Source organism: Adiantum capillus-veneris, chromosome 27, assembly GCF_014529385.1.
Source record: "Adiantum capillus-veneris isolate H3 chromosome 27, ASM1452938v2, whole genome shotgun sequence".
NCBI classification, from domain to species: Eukaryota; Viridiplantae; Streptophyta; class Polypodiopsida; order Polypodiales; family Pteridaceae; genus Adiantum; species Adiantum capillus-veneris.
Window position 1 is genome coordinate 45,593,873 of NC_140957.1, and position 18,077 is coordinate 45,611,949.

General features: G+C 40.0%; 1 protein-coding gene across 2 annotated transcripts; it reads left to right on the top strand.

Moving 5' to 3' along the window:
* The first annotated feature begins 9,019 nt into the window (after positions 1-9,019).
* Positions 9,020-13,325, top strand: LOC147421887 (phosphoinositide phospholipase C 2-like). Of its 2 annotated transcripts, none has more exons than XM_086503726.1 (9): positions 9,020-9,560; positions 9,832-10,028; positions 10,292-10,427; positions 10,537-10,788; positions 10,908-11,158; positions 11,250-11,367; positions 11,991-12,149; positions 12,233-12,319; positions 12,813-13,325. In XM_086503726.1, exons 1-9 carry the CDS (start codon positions 9,312-9,314, stop codon positions 13,113-13,115), a joined length of 1,752 nt encoding a protein of 583 aa, XP_086359852.1. In that variant the 5' UTR covers positions 9,020-9,311; the 3' UTR covers positions 13,116-13,325. The 2 variants fall into 2 exon arrangements, with proteins under 2 accessions (XP_086359852.1, XP_086359853.1); XM_086503727.1 differs by lacking the exon at positions 9,020-9,560 and adding an exon at positions 9,586-9,672.
* Positions 13,326-18,077: the final 4,752 nt, after the last annotated feature.

Genomic DNA, 18,077 nt, shown 5'->3' on the forward strand with positions numbered 1-18,077 from the left:
TTACAAGATGGTTATCTTCTCTATGGCAATAGACTATGCGTTACTAACTCACTACGTGAGAAAGTAATGTATGAATCTCATGCTCCTTCTTATGCGGGGCATAGAGGGATTCGGTCTACCTTAAAGGGAATTGAAACATATTTCTATTGGCCTACCATGAAAGTGAACGTACAAGAGTATGTTTCTAAATGTGTGGTATGCCAAAAGACAAAATTTGATAGAGGGAAGCAACCTGGATTGCTTCAACCCTTGCCAATCCCTAATTCACCATGGGAGAGCATATCCATGGATTTTATCTTTGGATTGCCTAAGTCTATCCATGGGAATACAGGGAATATGGACGATAGTTGACACGTTCAATAAACAAACTCATTTTATACCTGTCAAAAAGACTATCAAAGCCCATCAAATGGCAACCCTCTTCATTTCACAAATTTTCAAGTACCATGGCTTGCCAATGTCCATAGTTTCGGATAGAGATCCTAGAATGACCAGTAATTTCTGGAAGGGTCTCTTTGAGAATTTAGGGACAAGGCTAAACTTCTCTTCGGCCTATCATCCAGAAACGGAGGGCCAAAGTGAAATAGCTAACCTAACAATTCTCGATCTACTAAAAGCCTATGTAAGGGAAGTAGATCAAAGATCCCAATGGGAGAAGTACTTACCCTTAGTGGAGTATGCTTACAATAACACTGTACATACTTCCACGGGAAAAGCACCTTTCGGGGTAAGTGAGGGAAGATCAAAGAGTCCCTTGCTACTTAAAGTACATGGGAAGATCTTTGCTGCAGATGGGTATAGCCGAGACCTACAAGAATCTTTTCAAAAGATTAAGGATGCTATCTCTATCTCACAACAAAGGCAAAAGGCTGCTGCTGACAAGCACAGAAGAGCCCAAGCCTTTAAAGAAAACGATTGGGTCTTATTAAAATTTCCCAAGGCTCGATGAAGGCACACCACGGGCAAGAATCCTGCGGGACACCAAAAGTACTATGCTAAACTAGCAAAAAGGTACTATGGTCCCTTCCAGATTCTTAGGCCAATCAATGAGATGGCCTATCAACTCAAGTTGCCCAATCATTGGGCTCATAGACAATGCTTTCCATGTGAGCCTATTAAAGCCTTACAAAGGAGAGCCACCTCAAGAACCAACTACTGATACCCACCAAAGATCGAGAGCCAAGAAGAGGTGCTGCAGCCCGAGTCCATTCTCCGACATGAAGACAAGGTACTAAGAGGCGGTAAGACTATCCGACGATATCTTATTAAGTTTAAGAATTATCCTTTTGAAGATGCTAGATGGATGCAAGGCATACAATTAAAGGATAACCTAAACCTTGTCAATGCTTACAATGCTTCCCAAGAGTAAGCAAATGTACAAAATGTTAAAAATGAACAAAGTTTTTGTCTTATAAGACTCTCTTTTTCTTTATTGTGCACAAAAATGAAGTATGCATGCTTAGATCAAGTTTGCGGAGACGACGTCTCCCAAGCACCAAGTAGAGCTTGTCACTCTACTATGGAAGATTGATAGGACTAATGTGCAGACATGCTTACGGCAGCCTCAAGCTATGAATCGCCAAATGGACTAGTCATCCATTGTGGAATGATGTTGTAGGGCAACATAGGGATCCTCTACCCGCTAAGAAAAGGACTAATGAATATGCTTTCTCTTCTCTACCCCATAGTCGAGGACGACTATGATTTCAAGAGAGAGGTAATGTCATAATAATCAATATCTAATTCTCCTAAATGATTTTCTCACGTTAAACTGATCATTTAATATGGGGAAGTGCCAGGAGAGAAAAAGCTAGAATATTGGTTAAGCTAGCAGACCGGCCACAGTAGGGATCCAAAGGAGGGAAAATAGGGATCCAAAGGGGGGGCCATCTGCAAAAGAGCCATGTGCAATAATGGGCTTAAAAGACCCTAAGGTTCAGCCCATTAAGACTTCCAAAATGCTAAGGTTCCAAAATTCAAAGGTTGTGTCCAAAGGTCAAACTTTGGGAAGATTGGATGCTTTGTGTGTGTCCCAAAAGTCTTTAGCAATCCCTACATAGGAGGGGGCGAGCCTTGCTTGTAGGGGATGAGAGAGAAAGTCACACACACACACACACACACACACACACACACACACACACACACACACACACACACACACACACACACACACACACACAAGCTCCCTTTACACAAAGGGAATGAGGGACACATGTCAGCTCCCTAGCCCAGATGCCCACAAGGTGTACCCAATTCCTATTGGATGGCCTTGGAGGTGGACCAATGAGAATTAGACTAGAGTAGATCTAGTTTAATTAATTTAAAAACACTTAATAAAATAACCAATGAGAATTAATCCCTCTAGAAGACTATTGGACAGTCTCCCAAGGGGTCCAATGAGCATTCAACAACCCAATGGCTTGCCTGATTCCTATCGGCCAGGAGGCAAAGGGGTCCAATGAGAGTTTAGTTGAATTATTAAATTACCTAAAGCTCTCACAAAAGGGGAAAGGGGGACACATGTCAGAAGGCTATCACTTTTGCTGCTTAATTGTCATTGGCTAGCCCTAGGGAGGTCCAATGAGAGAGTAGCATGAGCAAATAGCAAGAGGGGTCGACCAAGAGAGAGAGGGGGCTGATTTTTGCAAGGCATTATCACACACACACACACACACACACAATCTTATGTGTGAAGTAAAGAAGACTCTCTCTCCTTCTCAAGCTTTAATGGAAAGCTTATCACCTACTCCAAGCTTGTGAGAAGGGAGGCCTACACCAACAACTCTTGGCTTTGTGATGCAAATCCAACCAAGAGCCAAGCTTCAATGCATGCTCATCTCCTCTACCATGCTAATTACTAAGCTAAGCTATGCTAATATGAGTGATTATGTGAGGAGATGTACATCTTTCTCGTAAGAATACTCCTTCTTCCTCTCAATCTACTCTCATACCCCGCTAGCTCTCACCTTCTTCGAAGGTGTGTGAGGTCTTGGGTCTGAGACCGGAGAGAATTGATGTTGTGGTTGATAAGTGTTTTGCTTGGTGCATGAAGCTTTCATCTTCATTGCACTAGCTAGTCTTGAAGGAACACAAAGAATTGTATTGTACAATGTCTCTCTTGATGGGAGAAACCATAATACAAAGCCTTTTGGAGGGGGGACCGGCTCCATGTAAATCCGGTCCTCAATTGTTGTCAATAGCTTAATTTCTCTCTCTTTTGAAAGTATTGTTCATGCTATCTAACTAGGTGTTTGTTGATCTCTCCACCCAAGCACTCTTGTAATTCTCATTAGGAATCTATTCTAATGAAATGCCCACTATGTTCATGCTAATTTCCGCTACACACAAGTTTTTAGGCCATTAAATGTTACATTGGCTCTACTCACAATTTCTAGCAACATAGTTGGCCACCAAGTTAGGCATTCAAGCTCATGAGATAGGAGATGTTGTTGTAGCCGATGGAGCCTTCAAGGGGCAACAATTACTCCCTTGATTGGAAAATTGAGGCTTCATGTCCAAGGCTATGTTGACAAAGAATATTTCTTAATCTCTTTTCTCAAATATGAAGATGTCATCTTAGGGGCACTATGGTTTTGACCGTATGGCTGTTAATGTAAAGTTCCCTGAAAGAAGGTTGTACTTCAAGTACAGGAAAAAGAACATGCACGTAGATGCTAATGAGCCTGGTTTTACCATCCCCTTGTAACTTCTCCTGCTTTTGACAAATCAATAAAAAGCTTAGTTTCTACGTACATGATTTTTATCAAACAATCCATAAAAGGTCCTAATGTAAGCTTTTTATCAATCAAAAGAAGAGTGAATTTTTCCTTCAAGAGATTCAATACCTAGGTCATATTATCTCTCAGGATGGTATCCGTATGCATCCATCAACGTTGGAGGTAATAAAAGCATGGCCTAATCCAAGGAATCTACATGATCTACGAAGATTTATTGGTATTTGTGCATACTATAGACGCTTCATAGCAAAATTATCTCAAATAGCATGACCACTACATGACCTAATCCAAGGAATCTACATGAGCTACGAAGATTTATTGGTATTTGTGCATACTATAGACTCTTCATAGCAAAATTATCTCAAATAGCATGACCACTACATGACTTAACAAAGAAGAACATTGAGGACTGCTAAAGAGAAAAATGCTTTTGACAAGCTCAAAGAGAAGCTTACCTCCCAACCAGTGCTTATGCTTCCGAATTTCTCAACGCCATTTGAGGTCCAATGTGATACTTGTGGTGATTGCCTTGGAGCAGTCTTGCTTCAAGAAGTGTATGCCATAGCATATGAGAGCTGAAGGCTCAGTACCGATGAATGGGTCTTGAGCATATATGAAAAAGAGCTTTTAGCTATTCTACATGCCCTAGACACATGGAAGCAATATCTATTGGTGACCCCATTTATTTTGCGAATGGACCACCAAAGTCTCAAGTACTTCATGATGCAAACCAAGCTTTCCGACAAACAAATGAGGCGGGCAAACTTTCTTTCGCAATTTTATTTTCATATTGCTCACATCACTGATAAGCATAATCAAGTGGCCGATGCACTTTCACGACAACCAAGAGTCAATGCGGTGTCTATAGCAACTCACAATGGTCTATCTACTATGATAGACAAGTACGCTACTGACCCTGATTTTAAAGACATAATGTCAGCCCTTGCCTTAGGGAAGAAAGAGGACCATTCACCTTGCAGGATGGTTATCTTCTCCATGGAAGTAGGCTATGTGTGAGGAGGAGAGACACACTTCTACTGGCCTACCATGAAAGTAGACATACAAGGGTATGTTTTAAAATGTGTGGTATGCCAAAAGACCAAGTATGATAGAGGGAAGCAACCTGGATTACTCTAGCCATTGCCAATTCCTAATTCACCATGGGAGAGTACATCCATGGATTTTATCTTTGGATTAACCAAGTCTATCCATGGGAATATGGGAATATGAACATTAGTCGATAGGTTTAGCAAGCAAGCACACTTTATTCCTGTAAAAAAGACTATTAAGGCACACCAAATGGAAACCATCTTCATATCTCAGATTTTCAAACACCATGGATTGCCAACATCCATCGTGTAAGATAGAGATCCTAGAATGACTAGTATTTTTTGGAAAGGTCTCTTTGAAAATCTAGGAACAAGATTGAATTTCTCTTCGGCCTATCACCCACAAACGGATGGCCAAAGTGAGATAGCCAATCTTATGATAATCGATCTACTAAAGACTTATGTTATAGAAGTAGATCAACTCTCACAATGGGAGAAGTACTTACCCCTTGTAGAGTACGCGTACAATAATACTTTCCATACTACTACAGAAAAGACACCTTTTGAGATCATAGAGGGAAGACCTAAAAGTTCCTTGCTACTTAAAGTACATGGGAAGATCTTCGCTGCTGCTGATGAGTATAGCCGTGACCTACATGAATCTTTCCAAAAGATTAAGGAGGCTATATCCATCTCTCAACAGAGGCAAAAGGTTGTTGATGATAAGCACAAAAGGGCCTTAACGTTCACATAAAATGATTGGGTCTTACTCAAGTTTCCCAAGGATCGATTGAGGCAAACAACGGGCAAAAATATTACGAGCCACCAAATGTATTTGCTGAATTAGCAAAAAGATACTATGGTCCTTTTAAAATCTTGAATCCAATCAATGACATGGCTTATCAACTCAAGTTTCCAAACCATTGGCTCATACACAATGCTTTTCATGTGAGCCTACTTAAGCCCTACAAAGGAGAGCCACCAACCAAGAGAACCAATCATTGAAGACACCCCAAAAATCGAAGACCAAGAAGAGGTGCGACAACCCAAAGCTATCCTTTGGCATGAGGACAAGGTACTATGACATGGTAAGAATATCCGACATTATCTTATTAACCTAAAAAATCATCCTTTTGAAGATGCTAGATGGATGCAAGGAAAAAAGCTTAAGGATAGTATCATACCTTGTTAATGCTTACAATGCTGCATTAGAGTAAGCAAATGTACATGTTTCCTTTTAAATGATCAATGTTTTTGTCTTATAAGACTAATCCTCTTTTTATTGTGCACAAATTTAAGTAGTATGCATGCTTAGAATCATGTTTGTGATGATGACGTCTCTCAAACACCAAGTAGAATTTGTCACTCTACTTTGGGATAATGAAATGGGCTCGAGAGCAAACATGCTTGCGACAGCTAAGTCTCCCAAGCTTCAAATGGATTAGTCATCCATCTTGGAATGATGTTGTAGGGTAAAAAAGGATCCTCTACCCACTAAGAACCATCAACTAATGACTAAGGCTTTATCTCTTCTACCTCATAGTCTAGGACGACTATGATTTCAAGAGATAGGTAATGTCATAAAATCTAATATCTAACTAATCCAAATGATTTTCTCATATTAAAATGATCGTTTAATGTGGGAGAATAAATGGGAACAAGAGTTAGAATATAGGCATATGCTTATGGATCTATATCGACACAGGGTCAAAGTTAATGGGCCCAAATGAGAGATGGTCTATCAAAGAGCAATGCTAGCTAATGGAGCTTGAAAGACCTTAGGGTTAGCTTCATTAAAGGTCTCCAATGCTTAGTGTAAAAGTCCTTAGTCCTTAGGCAAGCTAGGGTTGTGCTTGAGGTAAGAACCCCGCCCAACCTTGAGGTGGGAACCCGACCCAAGCTTGAGGTGCTTCTCGTGCTTGCTGACTAAGGTGCTTGTCATGATTGCCGACTAAGGTGCTTGAGAGGCTTAAGGTGTTCCAAAAGTCAAACAAGATTCCTACTCATGCGGGGGTGAGCCCTACTTGTAGGGGCATGAGAGAGAATACACACCCTCACACAAGGCAAACCTAGTCTAAAGAAGCAACAAGGACACATGTTAAGTTCCTCTTCATGTTGCCCTCATAAGGTGCCTAAAGCCTATTGGTTGGCCTCTAAAGGGGCCAATGAGATTTTAATTTATTAATTAATTATTTATGCATTTATTCAAGCCCTCTCTCTCAAAGGGGTAAGAAGGACACTTGTCCTAATACTAGCATGGTTGCTTGATATGACTATATCATGTGATTGGCTAAGCTTGTAGGGGTCCAATCAAATTGAAGCTCGAGCTACAAGAAGCGGTCGACCAAGGAAGCTAGGGGTGTGCTTGGAAATATACCCTCTCTCACACATACTCTCATGCTCATTCTCACTTGGCAAAGTGCAAGAACTCCATCTTCTTCTCCAAGCTTGTTGAGAAGTTGAGAGCCTACACCAACACTCTTGGCTATGGAATGCAAATCCAACCAAGAGCCATGCTTCAATCCTTAAGCTTGCCACCTTTCCATCTTCATTACTATGCTATCATGCTATGCTAAGAAAGAAGAGTGATGATAAGTGAGAAACTATTTCTTTCTCAGATGTTACTTCTTCTTCCTCTTCCCTACCCTCATTCCCCGCTAGCTCTCTCCACCTTCGAAGGTGTTTGAGGCCTTGGGATTGAGGCCGGGGATGGCTAATGCTTTTACAAAGTTTATGTTATGCTCGTGATGCATGAAGCTTTCCATATTCATTGTATCACCTAGGTCACAAGGAACACAAAGATTGTGTTTTACCAAGTCTCTCTTTATGTGAGAATCTATAATACAAAAGCCTATTGGAGGGGGAACCAGCTCCAAGTAAATCCGATCCTTAACTGTTGTCAAGTTCTCTAATTTTCTCTCTTGCAAAAGTATTGTTCATGCCAAGTTAATAAAGTCTAATGGTTATGTTGCTACCTCTAATTAAGTTTACCCTTTATGTTCTCAAAGTAGTCTCATAAACATGCTCACTCTATTTCTCTTAATAACGCTATTCTCAAAATTCATAGGCCATTTTGATTATAGTACATAACCTGAAGTAGCCTACTATAATGGAAATCCTTTGATGTGGAGGGTGATAGATGCACCCCCGGACTAAAAAGTAGCAGTAACATGTATTTTTTTCACTTGCAGGTGTTCGTGGGCTATGGGATAGTTGTCTCTTGTACGAAGGGACCTTTATCTTTGCCTTTAAGGGGTATATGGGGGAGCCTCTTAGAGAATCTTTGGCTAACAACTTGCAACAAGGGCCCTCTCAAAGTAAAGGGCTTGTTAGTGGCATTAGAGCAACCCCATAGATGCCCATCTTCCACCTCCACATTCATTTGTACCAATGAATGGTGTGAGCATTGTTCCATTCAAGGAGCAATTGTGGGAGCCCACTAACAACACCCCCCATAGACCCATTAGAGGTCTATGGCACTCAAGGGTCGTTTTGTGCGTCTAGAGGGTGAACTAAGAGTAGCAAGTCATCTCTAACATGTGTAGAGAACAAACTGTCAAGAGCACGTCATAATGGCACTGAAGCACCCCCAATAAAAAAGCCGCAAAAAAGTGCCGGTTTTACCTATTTACGCTTGCACCTATGGGGATCTTCATCATCAGATCGAGGGCTCCCGGAGCCCTCTAAGAAGTTTTATACCGTAGTTAGAACCCCCAGGTTTTTCTTGGAGGGCGGGGGAAGGCCCTCTTATAGTGCTCGTCATCTCTAACGTTTGTAGAGAACAAACTGTCAAGAGCACGTCATAATGGCATTTTTGCAATGTGGGGGTGGCTGAAGCACCCCCAATAAAAAAGCCACAAAAAAGTGCCGGTTTTACCTATTTACGCTTGCACCTATGGGGCTCTTCATCATCAGATCGAGGGCTCCCCCTAAGAAGTTTTATATTGTAGTTAGAACCCCCAGGTTTTTCTCGGAGGGCCGGGGAAGGCCCTCTTATAGTGCTCGCCGCTCGGCTTATCCAAGGCACCGTCAAAGTGCGGGTCCACGGCCCGCCGACAGATCACTCCGTTGCACGGTGCCACACACAAGACGGCCGTCAGTGCTACGTGTCTATTGCGCGTTTCCCGTGACTGCATTCGTTGATGAATGTGTGCTGGAAGCGGGACCCACAAATCCGTGCTTTCGGTTATTGCTCTGAGCTCTCTAAAGTCTAGACTCGTCCCTCCCATCTGTCGCCGTCAGGTCGCTCCATCAAAGTTTCCGGGATTCTCGACATTGTGGAAAGGAAGCGAGGCTTCGTTTTCTTTTTAACAGATCAGGCCCTTCTACTCATCGTCATTGAGACAGCTTTGGCTCTCCTCCTTCCGTCGTCAGTTACTGGACTTGGGTTTTCTTGATTTGTACAGACATTCAGTTGGGTATTCTAATTTTGCTTGTATCGAAGTGGGTTTCAGCTATACTCAAGCAGAAATCGAGACCTCGTTACATCTACCAGGACAAGAAAGGCTCGCTCAAGCAGAAAAGCATGGCTCTCAGACCTTCTCCTGATGCTTTCAAGCCTCTCTTTGAGAAGTACTCTTCCAATGGGGTGATGAATCCGGCCCATTTCCACAAGTTTCTGGTTGAGATGCAACAGGAACGGCACGTCTCAGAGGCTCAAGCCAAGACTCTCATGGAGACCTTCCTAAAAACCTCGCCTGCGCTGCATTTCAAGCTTCAAGATTTCATAGAGTTCCTTTTTGACACCCAGCAAAATTTCGCCATTAATACCAAGGTTAGCTTTTTATCGTATGTATTCCACATCATGTATGCTAAGTAGGTTGTGTGTCTGTGTCTTCCTTTCTTTTACGTATGTATTCCAGCAAAATTTCGCCATTAATACCAAGGTTAGCTTTTTATCGTATGTATTCCACATCATGTATGCTAAGTAGGTTGTGTGTCTGTGTCTTCCTTTCTTTTACGGCCAAATGTTTTTTTGGTTAGCTTTACATATAGATTGACAATGTCAAGTTCGCAGCAATGGCTAACATTTGTGGCAATGGCAGATTCATCAGGACATGACAGGCCCATTGTCCCATTACTTTGTATTCACTGGCCACAACTCATACCTCACCGGTAATCAGTTCAGCAGTGCATGTAGTGAGAAACCCATTGCGGAAGCATTGTGCAGGGGTGTTCGTGTGGTCGAGCTTGATCTTTGGCCTAATTCGAGCGAGGATGATGTTTCTGTTTTCCACGGAAAGTAATGTTCACATAGTAGCCTTTCAATGTTTCACTCGTCTGTTTTATGTCTGCAATTACTTGTTTCCAAGGAGCTCTTACACCTTTGCTTGTGCAAATAACCAGTCTGTGCATTGGTCATGCTATTGAACCTACCCACAATATTTCATTTTTAGTGCATGGCTTTCTTCACTCTCTGCAAGCATTCCATTTCTCGATTGGTTGTGTTTACATTTGTGGCAATGTTGTTGGATGCTGAGAGCTCGTGTGTTTTCATGCGTATAGGACATTGACATCGCCAGTTTCATTCAAGACATGCCTCATAGCGATAAGGGAGAACGCTTTTATTAAGTCAGATTATCCTGTAATTGTAACTTTGGAAGACCATCTCCCACCGCAATTACAAGCCAAGGCAGCTAAGGTACTTTGAGAATTCATAGAAATTGATAGGGTGCACATACTTTCAGTACAGCTTGGGATGAAGACATTATGTCGATAATGGTCAAACATTGTTTTTGAGTTTTGAGCAGACAATAGTGGAAACATTTGGTCCAATTCTTTATCAACCAGAGAACGCAGAGGGTATGAAAGAGTTTCCTTCTCCTGAAAGCTTGAAGCGCAGAATCCTCATATCAACAAAGCCACCGAAGGAATATCTTGGGGCTGACAAAAGTACTGCCCCTAAGCAGGTTGAGCAAAAAATTGCTGCACAGGAGGTGAAGGCTGAGAAGAAGAGATCAATTTGGGGGGAAGAGATTTCTTCTTTCAAAAATCAAGAAAAGGTTAGAGAAAAATGGAATCGCAATTGTCTTCTTGTCACAGGAAAACATTTTCGTTTGCTCGATGTGTGGTCATTCTACAAAGCTCAAATGTGTGTACTCTTTTGCCCAATGCTCTATAGGATGTGGGAGTATCAGCTGAAGGAGAAGGTGAAGAGGAAGACAGTGATGAAGAGAGTAGGCCTCCAGAGAGACGACAAGAGGAGCATGTCTCAAACGAGTATAAGAGATTAATCACGATACATAATGCGGGCAAGCCTAAGGGAAAGGCCTTGGTGGACTGTCTCAAAATCGACAAGTATGTGAAAAGGGTTAGCTTGAGCGAACCTCAACTCACAAAAGTAGCTGAGTCTGACCCTGCTGCTGTTGTGAAGTAAGATGTTGTCATTATTAGTTCTTGTCCTGTGCATCATTGTACTTTCAATTTCATCAGTGCTGCTCACCATTTTTGTTTTGCTTTCCAGGTTCACGCATTACAACTTTTTACGAATTTACCCTTACGGCTTACGGTTTGATTCATCAAATTACAATCCAATTTTGGCTTGGGCACATGGAGCACAAATGGTGGCAGCAAATATGCAGGTTTGAAGCTAGAAATTTTGAAAATTTGTCCTGCCTACAGCTTTTCTCACGTGCACTAAGGTCCTTGGTTGTGGGTTGGCCACCCTTCCACCCTTCCGGTATGGATTCTAGGCACATATAGGGTTTGTACGAGGCATTTTGCCCATTTTATAAGGTTGTGGGTTGGCCACCCTTCCACCCTTCTGGTAGGGATTCTAGGCACTTATATGGTTTGTACCAGACATCTTGCCCATTTTCTCACGTGCACTAAAGGCTTTGGTTGTGGGTTGGCCACCCTTCTGGTAGGGATTCTAGGCACTTATAGGGTTTGTACCATGCATTTTACCCATTTTATATTCTTTCCCGAGTTTTGTGGTTTTTTTTTTTTTGTGTTGGGTATTTTTAGAGCTTTTGCCCGATCCAAAGTTGGCTTACTAGTCACTCTTTGATCATCTTGTATCATTGTGCCTTCGGAGTTTTTGGGTTGAGCGCCCCCCCCCCCCCCCCCCCCCCCCCCCCCCCCACGCCCCCCCCACGCGCACGCCCCTGCCTCTCTTTCGCGCGTCGCGTTTTTCTTCTGCTTGCATACTCTGACATAATTGATATTGTTTAAGTAGGAGATTTATAATTTGGTTTTTCTTCAGGGATATGGGAGACACCTATGGGTTGCTCAAGGGTTTTTCAGAGCTAATGGCGGCTGTGGTTATGTCAAGAAGCCAAGCTTTCTTTCTCCAAGCAATCATGGCACGTATGTGAACATGTTTGATCCGGAAACACCGTTACCTGTAAAACTGAAGCTAAAGGTAAGGTTGGATCAGTCTATTGCATCTTGGGATTTCTTTTGGAACAAATTCTGATGTCCTGTTCTTGTATCAATTTCATCCAGGTGAAGGTTTGCACTGGCTATGGCTGGCTTGAACACTTTGGCAAAAGGAGCTTTGATACATTTTCTGCACCAGACTTCTATGCCCGGGTAAGTGTTCTTCGTCTAATTTGTGGCCCATATTAAAAGCTAGCTTACAAGTCTTCTCAAGGCGTTAGTAAAGCATGAAAGTCTTAGGAGCAATTGTGGACCGTTGCCACATGTAAAAGGGGCACTAATTAAGCATCGTCTTATGTATATGTGGGCCACTGTGAGCGATAGTTAACATTTGTTTTTGTATTTCTGTAAAGAGGGACATTGCATAGTGGGTCACACACATTCTTTGTCATCCTTTTAGGTAGGCCATTGTGACTTTTGTTTATCATTCGTACCTGGGCATATTGGTTTGTCTGTTTGTCATTATACAAGCTAAACATATGGGCATATTTAATCATGTATGGATGAGGATTGGCAGAGAATGAATTGTATGTCTAGTTAGCAGCATGCTTATGTTCGGTGCCAAGATAGGGGGGTTACTGTGTTTTGTTTATTATGCAGTTTTGAGTTGGCCTAATTTTTGATTTCGATCCTTGATGCATTTCAGGCTGGCATTGCTGGGGTAGAAGCGGACACTGTGATGAAGAAGACCGCTACCGTAGATGATAGCTGGGTTCCGATTTGGATTGATGAGTTTGAATTTGATTTGAGGGTGCCGGAGCTTGCAGTATTGAGATTAGAGGTTCATGAGGATGATACGACTGCCAGGGATGACTTTGCTGGACAGATGTGCTTGCCTGTTAGCGAACTCAAGCCTGGTTATCGGGTGGTTGCTTTATGTGATGAGAAAGGGGATTCGATGCCGCTTGTGAAGCTGTTGTTCAAAGTAGAACTGTGTCCATGCTCATAGTATGCACAACCTTGTATCAAGCTATATTCATTGCTGACTGCTGATATAGCAAGGGTTTTGTGTGAAATAAACCCAAATGAATTGGCTATATACATTTCAACCATTGACATGTATGAGACTGCCGTATTGTACATACATATCGAGAGGGGGTATCAAATTTTGGTGCTTCACAGGCAGGTTTTCGTAATAACTTGTGCTGATGCTTCCTCATGTATTATGGAACAGTGTTTTTGTTGTTGACTTGCTTGATTACATAATGAAGAATTCACTCTAAATGAAAATTGTGGTCGCCCTCAGAGAATCAAGCATAGAGGAAGCTAAAGACAGGCATGAAGATCTTTGCATATTGCAGACATTGGTCTCCACCACACGTGCTATTGACTTGGTGACTGTACCTTATGAGCAAGGGACAATTATGTCAATATTAATAGACTCTGCCACAGGGCAATGGGATTGGGCAGCAATTTTTGGCACGTTTAGACCTGGGTCTCACGTAATTAGCACCATTAACATCGTTTCTAATTGTGGATAAAATGCAACTGGCATAGCACAATCTGCAAAATTCAAGATACCCTTAATACTTGTGGAAAAGTGAGTATAGTAGGATTGTAGTCCACATGATTGGCTCTTCTCATTCATAGAAGTGTTGGATTTAGTATGCTAATGTCTAAAAGATATTCTAGAAAATGGGAAAATTTACATCAATTTTAAACATGAGTTTTGTTGGATTACAATTCAATGCAAATCCCACTAATATGCTTAAATTTTGGCAGGACTTGGTTCTAAGTCATGCTTCAGAGGAGGAGAAAGAAGATGAACAAATTTTTCAAGGCATTGTTGAAGTTTGTAAATGCATCCCTTCATTTAAGAGCCTCATGACTTCTTTTTCAACTTTTTGTTTTCATATGCGTTTTTTTAATAAATTTATTGGAGGAAGAGGAAATTTAAATTATCCAACAGGAGAAAAATATACAAAGATCCCTCAAGAAGGGGGGAGGGATAATATGCGATCTTTTAGTATTAAAAAGACAGCTTGCAATAGAAAACAAATCCTTGAAGCCTCTTGAAAGGTTCTTTGATCTTGCATTAAGTCTTTGTGGCGTTACACCCACGTTCATCACATATTCCATTCCATGAAATAGAACCAAGAAGCTTCAACTGTCTCACGAAAAAATCGAGGGTAAAGCCATTCTCATCGTTGCAGTCCTGTTGAGGTGAAGCCACCAAAGCATCAACAACTCAAATCTCTCTACGGGCCTGCTCCAATTCCGCATGCATATCCTCTATGACCAACCAAAACCCTTGCTTGACAAGCCTAGAATCTAAAAAAGTGGGCTAAGTTGGAATGTTAGCTTGTTCACTACCTAAATCTTCATAGTGCATAAATGCTTGACTGGCAAGGCTTGTCGTAGGCATGCATACATGTAGTATCGGTCTACTGATTGTTCTTCGTGCACCCTAGAGCATATAAGGGGTAGCAAAATAGGGAGAGAGAGAGAGGAGTTGGAACTCAAATAAAATGAGCTGCTCTAGTAACCTTTATAAAATGCCAACATGACCTATGAGACCAATCTCTCATAGAGAGAGAGAGAGAGAGAGAGAGAGAGAGAGAGAGAGCTTGCAATTTAGGGAAAATGTGTTATAATATTTAATAAAAAAGTCAAATGCTCGTGTGTCCCAATACTTACCTATTATTGCATGTATTATGTTTTTCTTAGGATTAAGATTCACAGAATGAAGAGGCAGAGGGCTGATCCAGAAATTGTCTTAGGTGAACATGAAGGAAAAGGGAGACCACCTCAATTGCTGAGAGGCTCTTTAAAGAGAGATGTGTACTTTGCTCAGGCCAAAGATATATTTCTTGGAGATGATGTTATGGGGACAGAGGAATCCCCCAATGACTCAGAAGCATCGGAACAGGAAGAAGTGCTTGTAAGCCAGAAGCTTCAAGTGACTAGCACCAAAAACAGAAACATTGATCTTTCTTCTGCCTATGAGCCAACTCAAAACTGTAAGGAGGGGATGGATGGGGTTGAAAATCCTGCATGTGTGGATGAAAAACTGTTTGATTTTGCAATGTCTACAGGAGCTGCTAAAATGTTCGACAACGTCTCTTCTATCTTCAATGCCCCATTCATTCTGGATGACCTTATAACTCAGCACAACAATTTTCTCAAGTCTGAAAGAGACAAGTTTGAGCTTGAGGTCCACAAGGGCAGGGTGGTTCTTGCTGACATGGTGGTGGTGCACTTAAAAGATTGTGATTCCACAAGACGATCATACAAGAAGTACTATCAGCTACCTATCATCTACAGACCCTCATGGTGTCCTATGCACAAACGAGATTGCAAACTAATCAAAGAATCCTTTGGGTTCCTTCTATTCTTAAATTCTCTATTTGCTAGTCTATTGAAAGATCCTCCATAGGTAATGGATGAGGAGGATCTACCGCCAGAGGAACAAGATGATGAGGACATGGAGTCCAATGAGGTTCTCGAGATTAAGGAGGAAGGTGCAACAAAGAAAAATACTTACAGTTAAAACATTTGATATCAAACTACCTTCAGATGTCTCTAGCTTTAATGAGAAGCAAGCCACCTTGATGCTTCTTGGACTGCCATAGTTCAAATTTGGTGAGAGATCATACATTTTCCTCCATGACATTCAAAGTATATTTTCTTTAAGGGAGGACTTTGCACTTGCCACCATCTCCAAATTTCAAGAGGGGAGGAGTGGATTTGTCTGATGACAACAGTGACAACGAGGAGATGGAAACCTCTAGTAACCCAATGGAGTGCCTCAAACTCTGCTTTGACAAGGCAGAAAAGTATAGAGAGATACTCCCAGATGAGGCTACCTTCCAAGCTATCAAAAACAACCTCATGCCATCAACTAGTACTCAAGAAGTAGAGGACTGGTTTACACGTCCCACACAAGGGTCCACGAGGTCAGTGGACCTATGGAAGGATGACTTATATATGCAAGATGAGAGCTACATGATAGGCCTCCCCACCCCAAAAAAAAATAAAAAATAAAAAATCCCTGCTATCACTGTCTTTCTCTAACTCATCCTTTTGTGTACAGTCATGTATTCCTGAAAAGGATGACTTCCTACACCATGGAACAAGAGAGTATCTTGGAAGGGATGCAACACTATGGCCAAATATTTTATTCTCAAAGTATTTGTAATTAAAATAAAATACAACATATTATTATTCATGTATATGTGTGTGTGTGTGTATATATATATATATATATATATATATATATATATATATATATATATCTATATATATATATATATATTCTATAGTTCTATAAATGATTCTAATAAACTTGTTGAAATTTGTATAGTTGAGGTATTGTTTGTATCTATTTTTTTTCTATATTGAGTGATTTACTTTTATTTGTTTCAAATCCATCAAGGTTCAATTGTTGTTCTTTTGAAAATTTTTATCTCTATTTCTATTCATTGACGATCTTTTCTTGAACTTTTAAGAATACTTTGAAGTTCTTCGGTATTTTTTATTTCCATCAGTATTTATAGTAACAAATTGCTATCATTTTAAAATTGAAATATCATTACACAAATATACTTTCACAAATATATAAATATATATCTATGTGGATATCTACTACTTATAAATAACAGAATCTATGTTAACATGTATGTACATAGATACATACAATTATACTTTATAGTCATGAAACTATTTTTAGGGCTTATATACCTGTATTTTAATTAGTTACTATGAGCATATATTTGATTTGAATTTTGTCTTTTCATCACTTTAAAAGATAAATTAGATACTAGAGATGGACTTCGACTTTTTTTGGGATTGATATTTCTCTTCAAAGAATGGATTATAGAGTATACTTATTTTGTTGATAACTCTTTGTTTTGAGCTACTTTCACTTTATAACAATCTATGATGAATATGCTCTCATATACAATGAGAAATTTCAATAATGTGTCCTATAATTTTGGTTTGCAGATTTGTATTTTCATCAAATAATATAGTATTTTATTTCTTCCCCAAATGAAGTATTCTTTCAAGCAACAAATGTTCTTTTCAACCAGTGATGGGAATAAAGTACGTTTGATTTTTTTGCTTGCAATTTTCATTGTGCTAAAAATTCAAGACTCATTTTTTGAAACTCATTTATGTCTTTGATCACCTTAGTTGACATCTACAAATATTATAAAGAAAGGATTAATTAAGAGATTTTAATTTCATATACAACTCAGTCTAGTTTTTTTTTGTAATAATATACATTGAAGGTCTTTGCTTATGCCTTTTACATATTTGAGAATTTACTCGACAATATGTATCTCTACCTAGAACCATTTAAACGAAGATGTAAAATATCCTTTCATTATGTGTATGTGTGTGTGTGTGTGTGTGCATATATATATATATATATATATATATATATATATATATATATATATATATATATATATATATATATATATATATATATATATATATATATATATATAGAGAGAGAGAGAGAGAGAGAGAGAGCAAACAATGAATGATCTTATGTCTAGTCTAAAACAATAGTTTTATTCTTTATGTTGCTAGTTTTTGGTGGTGTCATCGTAAGGAATATATCATTTAGCCTGTTAAAGTTCGATTTGAATTGATGATTTTCCTAACTAAATTATCAACTTGTGCCTTCATCTTTTTGAGATTCTTGCTCATTATCTTATTGTTGGGATCTGCAATGATGTTGTCATAAGTAATTTTGGGATGTTTCTATATGATCTTTTAGACTTTTAACATTTTCTTTAATCTCCTTTGTCTCCCATAGAATCTTCAAAGAATTACTTTCAACTTCAGCTCTCATTGGTACTACTCCATGGATTGGAGTGCCATTTAGCTCACTCTATATTTCATATAAATTTCATAGTTTAGATCTATTTTATTCAATAGATCCATGGTTTTTTTATGGAGA

Excerpts from the sequence above, each read along its gene's own strand:
- LOC147421887 (XM_086503726.1), top strand. The coding sequence starts at position 9,312 with ATGGCTCTCAGACCTTCTCCTGATGCTTTCAAGCCTCTCTTTGAGAAG. Across the intron at positions 10,789-10,907 it reads CTTTCAAAAATCAAGAAAAG|GATGTGGGAGTATCAGCTGA; the intron begins GTTAGAGAAAAA and ends AATGCTCTATAG. Across the intron at positions 12,150-12,232 it reads CTGTAAAACTGAAGCTAAAG|GTGAAGGTTTGCACTGGCTA; the intron begins GTAAGGTTGGAT and ends AATTTCATCCAG.